General features: G+C 33.7%; 1 protein-coding gene across 4 annotated transcripts in view; it reads left to right on the forward strand.

Moving 5' to 3' along the window:
- Window positions 1-17,486, forward strand: part of LOC131434834 (GTP-binding protein Di-Ras1) — an 86,862-nt gene that overhangs the window by 54,327 nt on the left and 15,049 nt on the right. For 3 of the 4 annotated variants that reach the window (XM_058602023.1, XM_058602021.1, XM_058602022.1), the window contains exons 2-4: window positions 3,751-3,952; window positions 4,009-4,201; window positions 4,328-4,605. In XM_058602023.1, the coding sequence (XP_058458006.1) occupies window positions 4,031-4,201; window positions 4,328-4,605 (449 nt within the window). In that variant the 5' untranslated portion in view covers window positions 3,751-3,952; window positions 4,009-4,030. The remainder of the gene's footprint in view (window positions 1-3,750; window positions 3,953-4,008; window positions 4,202-4,327; window positions 4,606-17,486) is intronic. The other variant, XM_058602024.1, reaches the window with a different exon arrangement.

Below are 17,486 nucleotides of genomic sequence, written 5' to 3' on the forward strand. Positions count from 1 at the left end.
TTTTCTGAACCGTGTCATATTTTTACTATACTGATCATTATGCTTGGTTTTGGCGTAAGCAAAAAAGTTTGATATTTTCCATGTACCACTTCTTTCTGGACGAATAGTAACAATGCTCAAATTTTCCATATTACATATGACACAAATTTTCATCTTTTCAATTTACGAAAGGAACTCGTGATCTTCTGGGCTATAAACAAAACTTAATAATTTGAGACATTTGTTAACTAAATAGTTTACCTTTTAATATAATGATCACGGAATCGAATTTGTTAAATCGTTTGCTGTTTTAGTAGAGGAAAGTTGTCTAATATCAGCTTCAATTGCATCGATTGTAATATCATCTAGAAACGCCAATCCGCTATGGATATATATGGTTTCCATCAAAGCAAACTTTACACTGTTTGATATCGGACCGGTCATTTTAGTCTTTCAATCCAAAATCTTTCCTATAAAATAAAGCATTGTAAAACAAAATTCTTCCATTTGTCGGGGCCTCCGGCTCGAAGAATTGATGTTAAATTTCTAGTACAAATTAATAAAGTGTAGGAGTAGATTATAGAATTGGTAACAGATGGTAAAGATATAACGGCTTAATTACAAAATAAAGTAATCAGCGCATTGATAATGTTTGCATGTTGAACATGCGTGAAATCTTTAAATCCTTATTTAATTTTGTTTTACCTCCCATTATCATAAGTAGTAATACGATTGTTAGGATTGAACTAATTCGATTATTTTTCAGAGCAACTGTGCTAGCAGCTTGAAACTGGAAATATATTTCTTTATTAAATATGCATCCAATTCACGCTTTGCATTTATTACTAACAAATTTAGTCTTCGATCATGAATTTATTTCACCACTTGTCATCCAACGATTTTGTTGTATTTGTTGTCATAACAGTAACTATGCAACACAAGCAAATTATTCATGAATGTTCTTGTAAAATCTAAATAAATTGATGATATACCCAAGGTGACCTAAAAAGCGATGCTTACTTTTCATATTCTCATTAAGGGAAAATGACGCATATGAGCCTCAAGCAATGCGAAGCGAAGTAAATTTTTCATTGGTAATTAAGAAATGAATTACTGTCTTCCCCTCGAAAAAATCAATAAAGTTGTTTTGTATGGACAATGGAATTTTCTACTGAAACAAATCGCCGATGCTTACTAGATCAACGATAGGTGTTTGGAGTGTAACGAGATGCATAAGAATACTAGATCGTTGAAAAATTGTTTAGTGCGCAACGAGTAGTTTTGGGTGGAGACTTTAAATGCATGCTTGATCCACGTGATTCGTCATTTTGAACCATGTGCCTAATAGGGTATTACAATTATTGCTAGCCAAATGACTTCAGGTCTGAGGCCAGTGTGTTTTAAAGGGGTATTTTCACGCTTCAAATCTGATATTCTCAGAAACGATGACGAATATCAATAAACCCAACTGACAATTTATTATAAAAATAGTTTTGATTATTCTGTGAAAATTTCGGAATGATTCATTGACGTTAGTGGTCGGGAAAGTCTTTTTTCTAAAGGAAGAATTGAATAACTGAAAACGGCAACTTTCAACTTGTTCATTGAATATCTCGCCTACCAAGGCATGCATCAAAAATTTATCCTGACAATGCCTAGATAATTTAATTTAGATGCGATTAGTGCATAAAAACATAGGTGTTGTCGCGATAAACATGAAATTAATGATATTTTTGTAAAGGTAAGTCGATTTCAACGCCCGCGTCATTTTTTCTGCTCCAGTTTCCTGGTAACGTAACGAAAAATGAGAGAAAATCAAATCCGCTCAGAAGGGCTGCCGGTAGCTTTATTTGATTTTATGTGATGTAGTCAAACTTGTAACCGAAAATATCGAAGCTTTTCTGGCCACCCGGCTCATCGAGTCATTTTGCACATAGGCGAGAGAGCATGGAGAGAAATGTAATACGCAGAGTGAGAAACGTGGTTATACACGACCTACTGGCCTTATGACTGTTGTAGCTATACAATCGGTAGGAGAAAAAGTTCTGATATTTTTTACCAGTAGATGGATTGCGTGCAATGACGTCACATGAATAATATTCGTCATCGTGGGCGTGAGGTTAACAAATCATAAAATTATTGAATGAATCAATGGAAAGATTGTGCTCTCGAAGCGGGTACATTACATTAAGGGCACATAATAAGTGGCAATTAGATCAATGTTCGAGATGATTACCATAATGGATTGAGACTGCCATTTTATATTTCATGTTCTGTGAAAAATGTTCAAAATGATACCAAATTAAAATTTAAGTGTCGTCTCTCCAAGCAACCAAAAGTTCCACAGTACCTGAACAATATCCACTTTATTAGAGCTCTAAAATACGCGTGGCACTTTTTGGAAACTTGAACGTACGGAAAAGCGGTACAAGGAACCCTTCATATCGAGAGAAGTTAGCGACATCTACCTGACACAAAATGAGAATTTCGTACACAGCTGATTTCTGATATTATCAAAAAAAATACAGAAGCGTTCTATACTTGAAATAAGTTCAATTTTATTTTGGTGGTTTGTAACTTGCCATACTAATAATTGAAAAACAACTTTCGTGAGTTTCGTGATTTTCAGATAATTTAATGCACAATGTCCCATCAATGGGACAGACTGTTGTTCACCCCTGAAGAGGTTGTTTTGTCGGGAGGGATCTCTGATCAGTGCATTGACTCAAAGGATGGAATGAAAATCTGCGAATTTGATCAATTATAGCCTAACAGAAGTATTTCACATTTTCACATTATTTTTTTGTGATATTTCTTTTTTGGGTTAAAGCGAATGTGTGTCGAATTCCGTTAATTGTAGGTTAAGTAATCAGAAAAATAACGGAGAGAAACAATAATTTTTTTCCTTCGCCAGTCGGTTTATCATGATGAAACGCGCATGTAGTTTTCATCGCCATTATGGTTTTAAATCGATATTGCTGTTGTCTATCCTAAATGCCTTGTTCGTTTATCATGCAAAAATCAAAGTTCGATTTGCTGCAAACTAACTTGATACGCGTGTCTTTTAATGGTCCCACCTATTCCATAGCAAACACTTTTCCCCTGTGAAAAAATCAGAACGATGGTTTCCCATTGATATATTCTTACTCCTTGAAAATCGTCGTCTACGTTAGGAAAATCTGGTCTGCCGAAGATTTTTAGCAGACAAAATAGGACACTGCTAGCTATTAATCAACATTCCAATGATATATAATGGCAAATACATGGCTATTAACATTCCATTCGTAGTAATATTTCCAATCAATTGATGAAATAATATTACTGATTGAAAGTATACTGACTGTAAGTGTTCAAAAGCTGACCACACTTCTACTTGTACTTACCCTTGAATTTCTAATTCGTACCCCTATATAGAAAACAAAGATGTGTTCCACATTAAAAGTGGATCTTTCACCAACTTTGTCATTCATGATTAAATTATAGATTAAACTACTATTCATGATTAAATAATAGACCAAACTGATTAAATTCGACAACGCTACAAGACACGATTCACGCGTGATATGTCAAAAACAGTGTTGCCAAAAATATACCGGCAAAAAATCGCCCTTTATATCTGTCTTATACCACGTTGCAAATGAAATTTATCTCTACTTGTATATTTGTATTAGTCTATTGCTACTTCTGTAATTGAGCTTTTTCTAACTATGAACTATGAATAATAAATTAGTCAATCTTAACTAAATATTTACCGTCTTTATTGAATTTCAGGATGACTACATATTGATTGTACACGTTTAGGTCTTTCGTTGACTTTTGTGTAATAAGCTTGATATTATAAAGGAAAGATAAAGAACATACGACTGAAAAGTCATGATTTTGCTGAATGCTTACGAATCGGCCTTAGATATCGTGCTTTGATTGATAGGGGAAATTGAATTAGATAGAGCATTACAAGAGATATCTGCATATGGTAAAAATAAAATAAAATAACGTTTAGCTTCGTAAATTATTTTCACGGAACAATAGTTGCAGACAGGAAGCAATCTAAATGAAAATGACTGATTTTGAACGAATACGACTGGTCATCCTTGGTGGAGCCGGTGTTGGAAAAAGTTGTATCATCAAACGTTTTCTCTTCAAAACTTACTCAGATAAGTACAGACCAACAGTGGAGGATCTTTACAATCGTGAATACGACCTGGGCCCTGTGACACTTAAGGTACGTGTAATGACAACTATGTTTGAATACATATGAACTTCAATTAAGTCTAGCTGTTACTCCCTATGATAGATCGTACAATAATATAATCTCATTTTACCCAATTTCCTGTATCTCGTAATAAAGGTTGACATACTCGACACATCTGGGGAGATGCAATTTCCGGCAATGAGAAGACTCTCAATTGCTACCGCCCACGCCTTTCTATTAGTGTTTGCAACCACGTCGGAGCTAAGTCTAGGGTGTGTGAAGCAATGCTTTGAGGAAATTCGAGAGCAACGAGCTGATTTTCAGGATATCCCCATGGTGATTGTAGGAAATAAAACTGACCTCAGCAACACGCATCGGGAAGTCCGCATTGAGGATGTTTCGGAGTGGGTGTTCTGTGAGCTCCCCAAACTTAAGTGAGTAGTTTTGAAGTAGAATGTTAATAATTGCTTATGTACATAATGAAAACATAATTGCATGAATCATATTCAAGATATCTCGAAATTTCGTAATGTTAGGAAAGATAGTTTCTCATCAGAATGAATTCGACACATATTATTTGTCAATAAGGTGAAAAAATTCCAAAATAAAAATGGCTCGCCTGAAAACTGAGTTTTTATTAGTTTTTCAAATATATTTTTTTCAATGCGCAACTTTTCAGTCACTGGGCGTATTTTGCAAACTTGTTAATTTTGAGAAAAGCTCGAATTTGTAGAAGTTTTTCATGCTTTATAAATAAACGGCGATGTGTCTTTTCTCAGAAAATTGTCTAAATAACGTATAAAAAATTTGTGGGATGTGTTTCGTGTTATTATTATTATTATTATTATTATTATTATTATTATTATTATTATTATTATTATTATTATTATTATTATTATTATTATTATTATTATTATTATTATTATTATTATTATTATTATTATTATTATTATTATTATTATTATTATTATTATTATTATTATTATTTTATATAATTATTTTTATTATTATTTATGTCGTCCGCAATGTAGTAGACTATGTTATGTCATGTCGAAGACTTGAACGCATTTTTCCGAGATATGGTGCCTTTTTTAATAATTTTTTTTTAATTTTTTAATGTTTACAAATATATTTAAATGTTCATTTTTATGTTCTTAAGCTGAAATGTTTTCGAATGAATTTAAAAAAATATTCAAGCATTCAGGTGAAATGTAGCGGAATGCGCGAATCGCGTTTTTGATCAATTATTCAAAAACTAGACCGATTTTCGAAAAACCAAAAACACTTCGAAATCAAATTTATCACAACTAAGTATTCTTAGAATTTTGAAATTTTGCTTTACCGAGTCGTAATTGGTTTTTGAAATGTATAAACGGTTACTGTTCCTTTCCACGGAGATGGTTTTAGAACTGAAAAGTAGTGTTTGTAGCAGAATTTCACAAATAATGGTGGCATTATATCGTGAGCAAAAATTACATATAAAAAAATGACGCGAATTTATGCAGCATTGGGTTTTGTGTTGAAATGAAAACGAGTTGAATGCAATGAAATGGGTGTTGTAAGAAAATGTTCATTTTCTAGGTAACTGTCATTTATAATGCTAAAAATGTCCAACTCTATTGAGCTCAATGCATTGATGTTGCTGAAGCAATAATGCTTGGCTGGGTAATATCATATAATAGGTATAATTTTGGATTGTAGCCAAACTAAAACTTCAACCTTGACAGGCTAATGAATGAAATGAATACAAGCCAAGTATTATCGTTCATGTAGAATATTTGAAATATAACTTTTATATAACCTGTGATACAAACAAGGTGGCCTGGTGAACTACTTGCAAAGATATCGAAAATATTTGAATGTTCTTTTGTCTTCAATCGAATCCATGCTTGCTACAAAACTCAGGCATATATACATATATATATATATATATATATATATATATATATATATATATATATATATATATATATATATATATATATATATATATATATATATATATATATATATATATATATATATATATATATATATATATATATATATATATATATATATATATGTATATATATATATATATATATATATATATATATATATATATATATATATATATATATATATATATATATATATATATATATATATATATATATATATATATATATATATATATATATATATATATATATATATATGTTAGTATGTTTGTCAATACATATACATATAACCTCATGTTAGTTTTTCATAATTACAATAATTCATAGCTGTAGTGTAAGAGTAATCACTAACAATAACGATTGAATTAACATATATTCAAAGTGTGAAGGATTCAAAAATCCATTACGTCCCGTCTGTTTTACAAGCCAACATAACATAGGTAAGCCCACTGCGATCAATCACTGAAAAAAGTTCTGGTTTCTGTGTGTCGGATTGTGCGACGGTTTGTTCAACTGAAGCGGATGAAATTTTGCGCGCATTTTATGACGCTACATTTCACCTTAATGTCTCCAAAATGTGGTTATATTTGTAACAAATGTGTAATGTGTAATGTATAACCGTTTGAAATGTGATCTCTTAGAAAAAATGGTAGTTACAACTCAAATGCATTCAAATACAGGCGCGTACCCAGGATTTTATTTCGGGAGGGGCCAGTTAACTTCACCAGTTCCGGAAGCACAGGGAAAAAGCAGTCAAATTTCACGAGCTTATATTTGAATAAATATTTCACGAGCTTATATTCAAATAAAAGGTGTTATTATTTCATCCGATATTTAATTTAATCGAGATCCAACATCTAGGTTCGGTAATATAGCGTGCTGTGTGTTGAAAATTTCAAATCGTCATTAGAAGTAACGATGCAACAAAAATAGAGAAAATTTCTATAATTGGTCCCAAACTGTTTCAATTTCAGTTTTATTAGCTGGATTTTATACAAAATTGGCTTTCACGGTTTTCCGATTTTCAATTCCGGAAATAGCGGAAAAATGAATGGTTTCATCCGAATTTGGCTTATGGTTCCAGAAATATAGAATTTTGAGTGCTCAAAATCTCAAACTGTTATATACGTTTATGAGCTCGCGATCGAGAATGATACCCACGTTTTTATCAGACAGAATTTGTCCTTTTGGAAGTGTCATTATTGAGCATTTATTTAGACATTTATTTTTTGTGGTATAATCAACATACACAATATCAGTTCGTGCTCGCATCGCAAAAGACACAGTCGAAAATTTCTTACGGTCGCGACGATAGAAACAAAGACAATACAGTGCAGTGAACAATAGAGTGTACGAAATGGGCAAATACGATTTAACAAAACCTGAAACTTGGCCTACAAGGCCAAATTAAATTTGTATTGATTTCAAGCGCTGCAAAGTTAGACCTGCAGCAACCGAAATTGAAATCTTGCTTAAGGAACGAATGCATCTAAACGTTAATGATGTAAGTGAGATTCAATTCAACAAGGCGTCGAACTGTGTGTACATTATGTTTAAACGTGAAAAAGATGCAATTGCATTTGCTTCGGTTAATAACGGGGTGCACAGTATTGATCATGACAATGTTAAATATAAAATCCCTGTGTACATGGTGGACAATGCCATAGAAGTACGACCTTCCCCCGCAGACCAGCGAGGGGTATGTTCGGGAATGTATGTCGCAGTACGGTGAAGTTCTTTCCATCGAAAAGGAAGTATGGCGGAATTTTTTTCCGGGTATCCGGAATGGCGTGCGAGTGGTACGTATGCAACTACGTAAAGCAATTCCATCTTACATCATTTGTGGTCAAGACGGGATACATCCGTGTAAAACGTTGATTACGTATGAAAATCAATTGGTTACATGTCAGTTTTGTGAACAACCTGCACACTACGGCAAACCTTGCACTGAAACTGCGAAAACAAACAAAACAAACAAAAACAAGGACAACCAACCAACAACGGAGACTAGTGAATGCCGTGCTCCTTTTTCAAAAGCACCTTCACCATCTAACCAACTATCAACTGCAATCAATGTACAAAGCGCATCTACAGCAACTGCAAATGAACCCAAGACTGCGATCAACAATGAAAACAAGGAAACGGAAACCACTCACAATTCCAACGATGTAGCAATGGATGATATGAGCAACGGACAAAATGACCTCCAATCTTCGCTAGAAGGAAATGGAAGCTCCTCTCCCCCTAGAAGAAGGGTGACAACGAGATCCAACAATAAAAAAATTATATTGTGTAACAAAAACATGGGTAAATCGGCCACGTAAAGCTATACGCAAATTGGCCTGAATAAAAATTGTTATAAATAAAAAAAAAACATACACAATATGGTCCTAATGATAATTCTGAATGAATGATCTAAGCAAGTCAATAATAGCATTGTTAGTATCGTATTTATTTATTTTATCTATTTTATTGATTTTATTTATTTTATTTATTTTATTTATTTTATTTATTTTATTTATTTTATTTATTTTATTTATTTTATTTATTTTATTTATTTTATTTATTTTATTTATTTTATTTATTTTATTTATTTTATTTATTCATTTTATTCATTTTATTTATTTCATTTATTTTATTTATTTTATTTATTGATTTATTTATTTATTTTGGGAGCAGGGAAAAGCCCGATGGAGATGAAATTTGTCTATCTCTCTCCAGCAGCGCTCCAACCGGTTCTCCAGCGCTCTCCTACTGGTTCTCACCCCTTCATAACAACTACTATGATTGAAAAAGCGTGTATTAAGATGAAATCATCTTCCAAAGCTGGACCGGATGGTATTCCTTCGTTAGTATTGAAAAAGTGCTCAAAGAGTCTTCTAATTCCTCTGTTGATGTTGTTCAATATTTCTCTTAGGTCAGGAACATTTCCAAATATTTGAAAAAAATCATTTATTTTCCCAGTTTTCCAGAAGGGAAATAAGCCGATGTATTCAATTATCGTGGTATAGCCGCACTATGTGCCGTATCTAAATTATTTAAAACAATAGTTCTGGATTTCTTGAAGCACAACAGCAACAACTACATTTCAGAAACTCAACACGGATTCATGCCGAAACGATCAACTGCAGCAAACTTACTCTGCTACACTTCTTTTATAGTTCGATATCTAATAGCACGCCAACAGGTTGATGCAATCTACACTGATTTCTCCGCAGCCTTTGCCAAATAAACCACCAAATAGCAGTAACAAAACTCAATAGACTTGGTTTCAGTGGATCGTTGCTAAACTGGCTCGAGTCTTATCTAATTGGTCGCGAAATGTCTATGAAGATTGGAGACTTCATTACAGTGCCTTTCACTGTCAACTCTGGAGTCCCTCAAGGCAGTCACTTGGGACCATTTTTATTTTTACTCTACCTCAATCTCAACTTCATATTGAAATGCCACAAACTATTCTTCGTAGACGACTTCAAGCTCTTTTATTTAGTTAAATGTCAAGAAGACGCTATATATTCGCAGTCACAGTTAGACTTATTTTCAAACTGGTGTCAGGATAATAGAATGGTTTTGAATGTCTCGAAGTGTTCCGTTTTTTCGTTTACTCGTAAACGCTCGCTGATTACCTACGACTATAGCATTTCGCACAATATACTGAAACGTGAATCTTTCGTGAAAGATTTGGGTATCATTCTTGATTCCAAGCTGGACTTCAAAAGTCACAGCGATTATGTGATTTCAAAGGCCTCCAAGCTCTTGGGTTTCGTCTTTCGTGTTACCAAGAGCTTTACTGATGTGCACTGTCTTAAGTCATTATATTGTGCTCTTGTCCGTTCGACACTAGAATATGCATCTGGGCACCTCACTGTCAAATCGATATTGCACGCATCGAAGCTATCCAGCGTAAATTTGTTAGATTCGCTCTGCGCAACTTACCTTGGAGGGATCCAACTAATCTTCCTAGTTACAAAAATCGTTGTAAGCTTATTGACCTGGATCTGCTATCTGTTCGCAGGAATGTCTCCAAAGCCGTTTTTGTTGCTGATTTATCACAATCACTTATCGATTGTCCCGAGCTTCTGCAGTGGATTAATCTGGACATTCATCGACGTAATCTACGCTCTCATCGTTTCTTGAGGTTACCCATTGCACGAACAAATTATGGTTATTTATTTCATTTATTTTATTTATTTTATTTATCTTATTTATTTTTTTTTATTTATTTTTTTAATTTTTTTTATTTTATTTATTTTATTTATTTTATATTTTATTTATTTTATTGCGACGTTTGGATTCCATGAACAGATAACTACATGTATAAGAACATTTTCCACTGTTAAAAATCTATTCGATTATAATGACCCACATATTTATACAGAAATAAATCTAGATAACACCAGATTTCGATGTTTCACAAATTTTTGGAGACATTTGGCAACAAAAAAATCTTTCTACAAATTTACAGTTTTGTATGCGGATTTTCAAAGTAACGCGGTTTTTTTGCTGTATGTATCCCGCGTAAAAAAACCTCAGCGTATAACTATCCTCCACGGTCTTCATTGCTCTAAAAAGCGAAATGGTTGTGAAATAATGATATTTATATCTTTAGGAGTTGGGTTCAATGCCTGTGGATACTACTTAAAGATATGAATTTAGAAAATAAATACGCGGGGAATCGACGATTGCAGTGCTTTACCTAACGGTTGATAAGCTTACTGTACTGGGTTTTATAAAATTTTGTTTTGTTGCTGCCTTTGCTTTCAACGAATGTCTTGAGATAGAAAACACAAACTGGAAGAATTCTATGGATGCGTTTTTCTGTCTCGCCAATCAATACTATCGTTAAAGAGAACGATGTAACGAGCGCTCGTCAGGCATTATTAATTGAATGGAAATTTAATTACGGTACCCGTTCGACACTTTAATGCCTTATTGAATGTTGCTCGCAATCATATCGTACTTTGCTCACAATGAACATAATAGATAGACAATCCTGAAATAAATTTCGAATTTAATTTTAGAATATGTGTTGTTATACTTATCGAAAACTGGTTATATATATATATATATATATATATATATATATATATATATATATATATATATATATATATATATATATATATATATATATATATATATATATATATATATATATATATATATATATATATATATATATATATATATATATATATATATATATATATATATATCAATATATTTATGTGTGGGTGAGCAAGGTTGTATGTGAAAAAGAGGAGAAGGTTTATTTTCTCGCTGCATCAAACTTCTCGTCTTCTTTTTGGGTTCCATTTGAATTATGCAAAATGTTTGCTCGATCGACTATATTTTCGCGCCCGAGTTTTAAAGTTTGTATGAGATTTAATATGGGAAAATGGACTTTTTTCTAAAAGAAAAAACTTATGTAGGGAGCTTCTAGGTTTGATAAGGTTATCAACCAATGAAACCCCACAGAAATTATATGACAAAATGAAATATGATCTTTCCGAAACTCGTAATATTTTATACTAACGATCTCCATCGAAAAGTATTGGACCCGCATTTTATCATTTTGTCGTTAGAATGACTATTTTTATGTTAGGGTGGTTCCAAAACAACGTTTTTAAAAAACAATATTTTAAATTGTTGTTGTTACCACTATGTTGTTTCTAGGAAGTATAGGCATTTTTAAGCAACATATCTAAAAATATCAGGTTAGTCAGAAGTTTTTAGCATTAAGCATACTTTACTCTTCGCTATATAGGCCCGAGAGTCAATTAAAAGTTTCAAAAATAGCCGCGTAACGTTTTTCTGTCATAATTTCTAACGATAATAACTCAGTCGTTTGTTGAAGGATTAATTTAATTTACCTACCAATCGATTCGGGAACATTCCACTTAAACATGTATAGCAACGTCGTTTCAATATTTCAATAACACACTTTTAAAAATTTTATTTGAATCGACCTATGTCTTCACGAACCAATCACAGCGAGCCAATGTTGTCATCCTCTTGACATTCTCGAGCACGGCCGATGGTTTCGATCGCTGGTATACACCTTGAATTTCATTTAGTAGCAGATCTGCTTCTCTTGCTATAGGGGGGTTTCGCGTCATGCATAAAGAAATACCGCATCATTCTGCGTACTATGAAGTTTGGCACAAAGAGGAATCGATAAATATATGCCATTTTACAGTGCAATAGCTTGTGCAGTGAGTGGATGACAAAATTGAGTTACGTTCATTCGCTCGCTGGATACTCGTTTTGCGCTTTGTGTGGATGATGGAAGTCTGCTGCACTCCGTGTTCGCTTGAGTATCAGCTGTTGATTCTACGAGAACTAGCAGGCCATTTCAGAACTATCGGCCATCTGGTCTTTGTGCAGTATGCCAAATATTTGTTCGGTGTTTATACCAATTTTTGTTCTCGATAAATTTGAACACATAACGTTCCAGGCCCGTGCGCAGGAGTCCTTGAAGGGATGGTTTGAGGGGAGAGGCTTCAAACGGTGGAGAAGGCGAAAAAACTTGAGAGAAAGATGTGTCATCCACAATATTGACACTGTAAAATAAATTCTGAGAACGAAGTATGAATCATCAAGTTATTTGCACTTTAATATAATAAGTACGAATTATCTCCGCCCTTTTTAGGACTAGCATAAAAAATCAAGCAAAGAATCAATTCGATATTCTAACATAAATTGTAGTTAATCATTCGTTAAAACGAAGTCTTTCAGAACAAGCGTCATCACTAATCGTTCAACGCTTTGTCTTCGTATGAGTGCCATTAGAATATCGCGAAAAAGTGAATATTTTTTCTTGAAATTTTTTTGTTATGCTGATGAAAATAATTATTGGTTTAAGTATACCGAAATCAAACAATAGTTCATATTGATATGTTGTATTGTTGAGATAACGATGAATAACTTAGTTTTCTGATTGCTCAATCGACAAATATCAACAAAAAAAGTATATGAGGCATTCCACACAAAATCAGCCATCAAATCATTTGTCCCATAAAATGTTTTTTTTTTGTCAAGAACCGAGAGAAATTCGAGAAATGGTTTTTTTCCGCGTTCCCAAAAATAAATACTGAAAACTCTAATAAAGATACAAAAATTCGTTCAAGGCATGAAATGTGCGTCTTTCTTCTGTTAAAAAAATAACCTTATTGCTCATTCAATGAAACAAGTTAAAAATTATTAAACAGAGGCAAAAATTTCAAACTTGATCCTAATTTTTTACTTTTTTTTGTGATTTATCACTAGTGTCAATATGAGTGATTTAAAATAAAAAAAAAAACTAATCTGTATTAGTTTACATTAATCCTAATAGTCCAAAAAAAATCATCGCGGAACTTAAAATAATCATTTCTCGAAAATTCCACGTATTATATTGAAATAAATAAATACGTATCAAAAATTTTTGAATTCTTGACCGATGAAAAAATATTCATTGAAAAAAAATTTGATGGCAGGTTTGTGTGGAATGCCCCATATGGATTGCATATTCGGAAATCCAGAAGTGCCTATGATTGATTCTGTATTTCATTTTTGAATGTTGGCGATTTGATGATTCGTGATTCAATTAATGTAAAGTATCAGTCAAATCTATTCGAAACAATTTTGATTTGTTTTGAAAAATCTATTCGAAATGATTTTGTTCTAATTTGCTAAAATAAATGTTAAGCCTTCTGATTATTAAAGATTTTGGTTGTAGTGAAATACAAGTTAAATGGATGAAAGGACTGTGAGTGACGTCAGAAGCTAACTATAAGACATAATAATATTAATAATAATAATAATAATAATAATAATAATAATAATAATAATAATAATAATAATAATAATAATAATAATAATAATAATAATAATAATAATAATAATAATAATAATAATAATAATAATAATAATAATAATAATAATAATAATAATAATAATATTAATATGAAATATTTTTGTTATGCTTTTTATAAAATAATTTCTGACACAAATTTGGGCTCGTTTTTGACACCAATTAATTCAGATTGATTGGAGTAGTTCACAAAAGCATACTTCCTGAATCACAATGTGAATTTTAAAACAGTTAAATAAGCAACGACTTAGAAAAGTAACGAAATGCTCCAATCCGATCTTGAATCTCTTCAAAATTCTAGTTTTGTGAGTTGTAGGATGATGTGTGTTAAAAATTCCAAGTTCCATATGCATGATGAAACTTCAAGAGTGTTATCAACATTATTCCGATTTGTTGGTCTGGTTAGTTGATGATTAAAGTCATTCACGGATTAATAAGTATGATCAGCCTGAAAACGCGCAGATGAGTCACGATGATATTTTTGAGATTTTCTTTGGGGGCACTGCGTGCCCTCGCGTGCCCCCACAAAAAAGCCCTGGTACAAATTTAATTAAACAAATGTTACACCACGAAAGTAGAGGAAATAATAGAAATAGTTCATAATGATAACACACGCGCTAAGAAAACAAAAAACATTTAAACTTGTTTTACAATTCAATGGAAATATTATGTGGAGGGTATTATTCCTTGTATTACCTTTACCATTAATATGATTTCGTAAATGTTTGAATTACTGCATTTTTAATGTCGGTCGTCTCTTGTAAACAACTCTGTAATTTTTCTAAATGGGCATGGCAAGTGTCAGTTTGTTTTCGTTTATATCCTCTGTGATCAATTTCCAAGATCTTTTAATTTTTAAAACGAAATGACCCCACTTTTGATCAGTGAAATGATTTTTGAAATTTTTATCAGTTCTAGAAAACTAAGCAGAAGCTCCAAAACCGTGTTATAATATACTCAAACCTGATTGTGATTTGGATTTTATTTCGTAAAATAAGTAGACGTTATATAGAGTTTGTAATTTAAAAATGTTTATGTTATGGGCATTGTTGGATATAAAGTAATGGATATTTTAGGAACAAAAATGATCTGTATAACCCCGAAAAGGATGCTCTAAGTCACGTTAATATCCAAGATTAATCGATATTCGTCACAATTTGGGTATTTTTTAAATTGGTTCGATGAGTAGATGTCGGAAAACGATGTTTGTAGCCATTTCAAAATCCATGATGGCGATTTCCGGTTCATCGATATTCAATATAAATCATCACAATTTGGGTTTCTCTGCCGTCTAGACAATTGGGTCGAAACTAATGACTTGCTTTCAGATACACAATTTGGTTTCCGCAGGGGTAAAGGAACGAACGATTGTCTTGCGTTGCTCTCAACAGAAATTCAAATGGCATTTGCTCGTAAAGAACAAATGGCATCAGTATTTCTAGACATCAAGGGGGCTTTTGATTCAGTTTCTATAAATATCCTATCTAAGAAGCTGCACCAGCATGGTCTTTTTATATAATCTATTGTCCGAGAAACACATGTATTTCGCACATGGTGATTTGTCGACAATACGATTTAGCTACATGGGTCTTCCTCAGGGCTCATGCTTAAGCCCCCTTTTATACAATTTTTACGTAAAAGATATCGATGAATATATCAACACATCTTGCACGCTAAGACAACTTGCCTACGACAGCGTTGTGTCCGTTATAGGATCCAAAACTGCCGATCTGCAAGGACCATTACAAGATACACTCCACAACTTGTCCACGTGGGCTCTTCAACTTGGTATCCACTTCTCTACAGAGAAAACTGAACTGGTTGTATTTTCAAGGAAGCGAGAACCAGCACAACTACAGCTTCAACTAAGGGGTGAAACCATAGCTCAGGTCTTCACATTCAAATATCTCGGGGTCTGGTTCGACTCTAAAGGCACCTGGGGATGCCATGTTAGGTATCTGAAATGAAAATGCCAGCAGAGAATCAACTTTCTTCGTACAATAACCGGAACTTAGTGGGGTGCCCACCCAGGAGACCTGATCAGGCTGTACCAAACAACGATATTGTCCGTAACGGAATATGGATGCTTCTGCTTCCGATCCGCGGCGAACACCCATACCATTAAACTGGAAAGAATTCAGTATCGTTGTTTGCGTATTGCCTTAGGTTGCATGTAGTCGACTCATACGATGAGTCTCAAAGTGCTTGCGGGCGTCTTATCGTTGAAAAATCGATTCTGGGATCTCTCATATCGATTGCTAATCTGATGCGACATCCTAAATCCGATGGTGATTGAAAACTTCGAAAGGCTTGTCGAGCTTGATTCTCAAACCCGTTTTATGTCCTTGTATTTTGATTACATGGCTCAGAATATTAGTCCTTCTTCGTTTGCTTCCAACCGTGCTCATTTCTTGGATACTTCTGATTCTACTGTGTTTTTCGACACATCCGTGAGAGAAGAGATTCGTGGAATTCCGAATCACGTGCGCCCTCAAGTGGCCTCAAATATTTTTTATAATAAATTTAGAACAGTCAACTGTGAAAAGATGTTTTACACTGACGGATCAAACATCAACGAGTCCACAGGCTTCGGGATCTTCAATCAAAACATCACCGCTTCTTACAAACTCAGTGATCCGGCTTCAGTTTACGTCGCAGAATTAGCTGCTATTCAGTACACCCTCGAGATCATTGAAACCTTGCCCAAAGACCATTACTTCATTGTCACGGACAGTCTAAGTTCAATAGAAGCTCTCCGGGCAATGAAGCCAGGAAAGTATCCCCCATATTTCCTGGGGAACACTTGCGAACTTTATCTGAACGGTCTTATTTAATATCGTTAGTCTGGGTCCCTTCGCATTGTTCTATTCCGGGAAATGAAAAGGCAGACTCGTTAGCTAAGGTGGGCGCATTAGAATGTGATATTTATGAAAGACCAATCTGCTTTAATGAATTTTTCAGTATTTCTCGTCGAAGAGCACTTGAAAGTTGGCAAACTTCATGGAGTAATGACGAACTGGGACGATGGCTACACTCCATTATCCCTAGGGTATCGACGAAACCTTGGTTCAGGAGGATGAACGTGAGTCGCGATTTCATTCGGGCTATGTCTCGGCTCATGTCTAATCACTACACATTCAACGCACATCTTCGGCGTATTGGGGTCATGGAGAGCGGTCTCTGCGCCTGTGGCAACGGTTATCAGGACATCGAGCATGTCGTATGGTCATGTGTGGAGTATTGTGACGCCAGGTCTGTTTTAAAGGACTCCCTCAGGGCCCGAGGTAGACCACCTGATGTTCCGGTTCGAGATGTGTTGGCGAGTCGGGATATTTCATATATGTTGCTCATATATAAATTCCTTAAACACGTTAATATAAAAGTGTAATCTATTGTATCTTGCTCTAAAAGTCACCCTTGCTCCTCGACTGATGCTAAGAATAAACTTCACCCACAGGTTCGACACTAACATCCGCCCGAATCTCCAAATCCCTCGTCTGTCCACTTTCTGCTGTCA

The sequence above is a fragment of the Malaya genurostris genome, chromosome 3 (genome assembly GCF_030247185.1).
Source record: "Malaya genurostris strain Urasoe2022 chromosome 3, Malgen_1.1, whole genome shotgun sequence".
Classification (NCBI taxonomy): domain Eukaryota; kingdom Metazoa; phylum Arthropoda; class Insecta; order Diptera; family Culicidae; genus Malaya; species Malaya genurostris.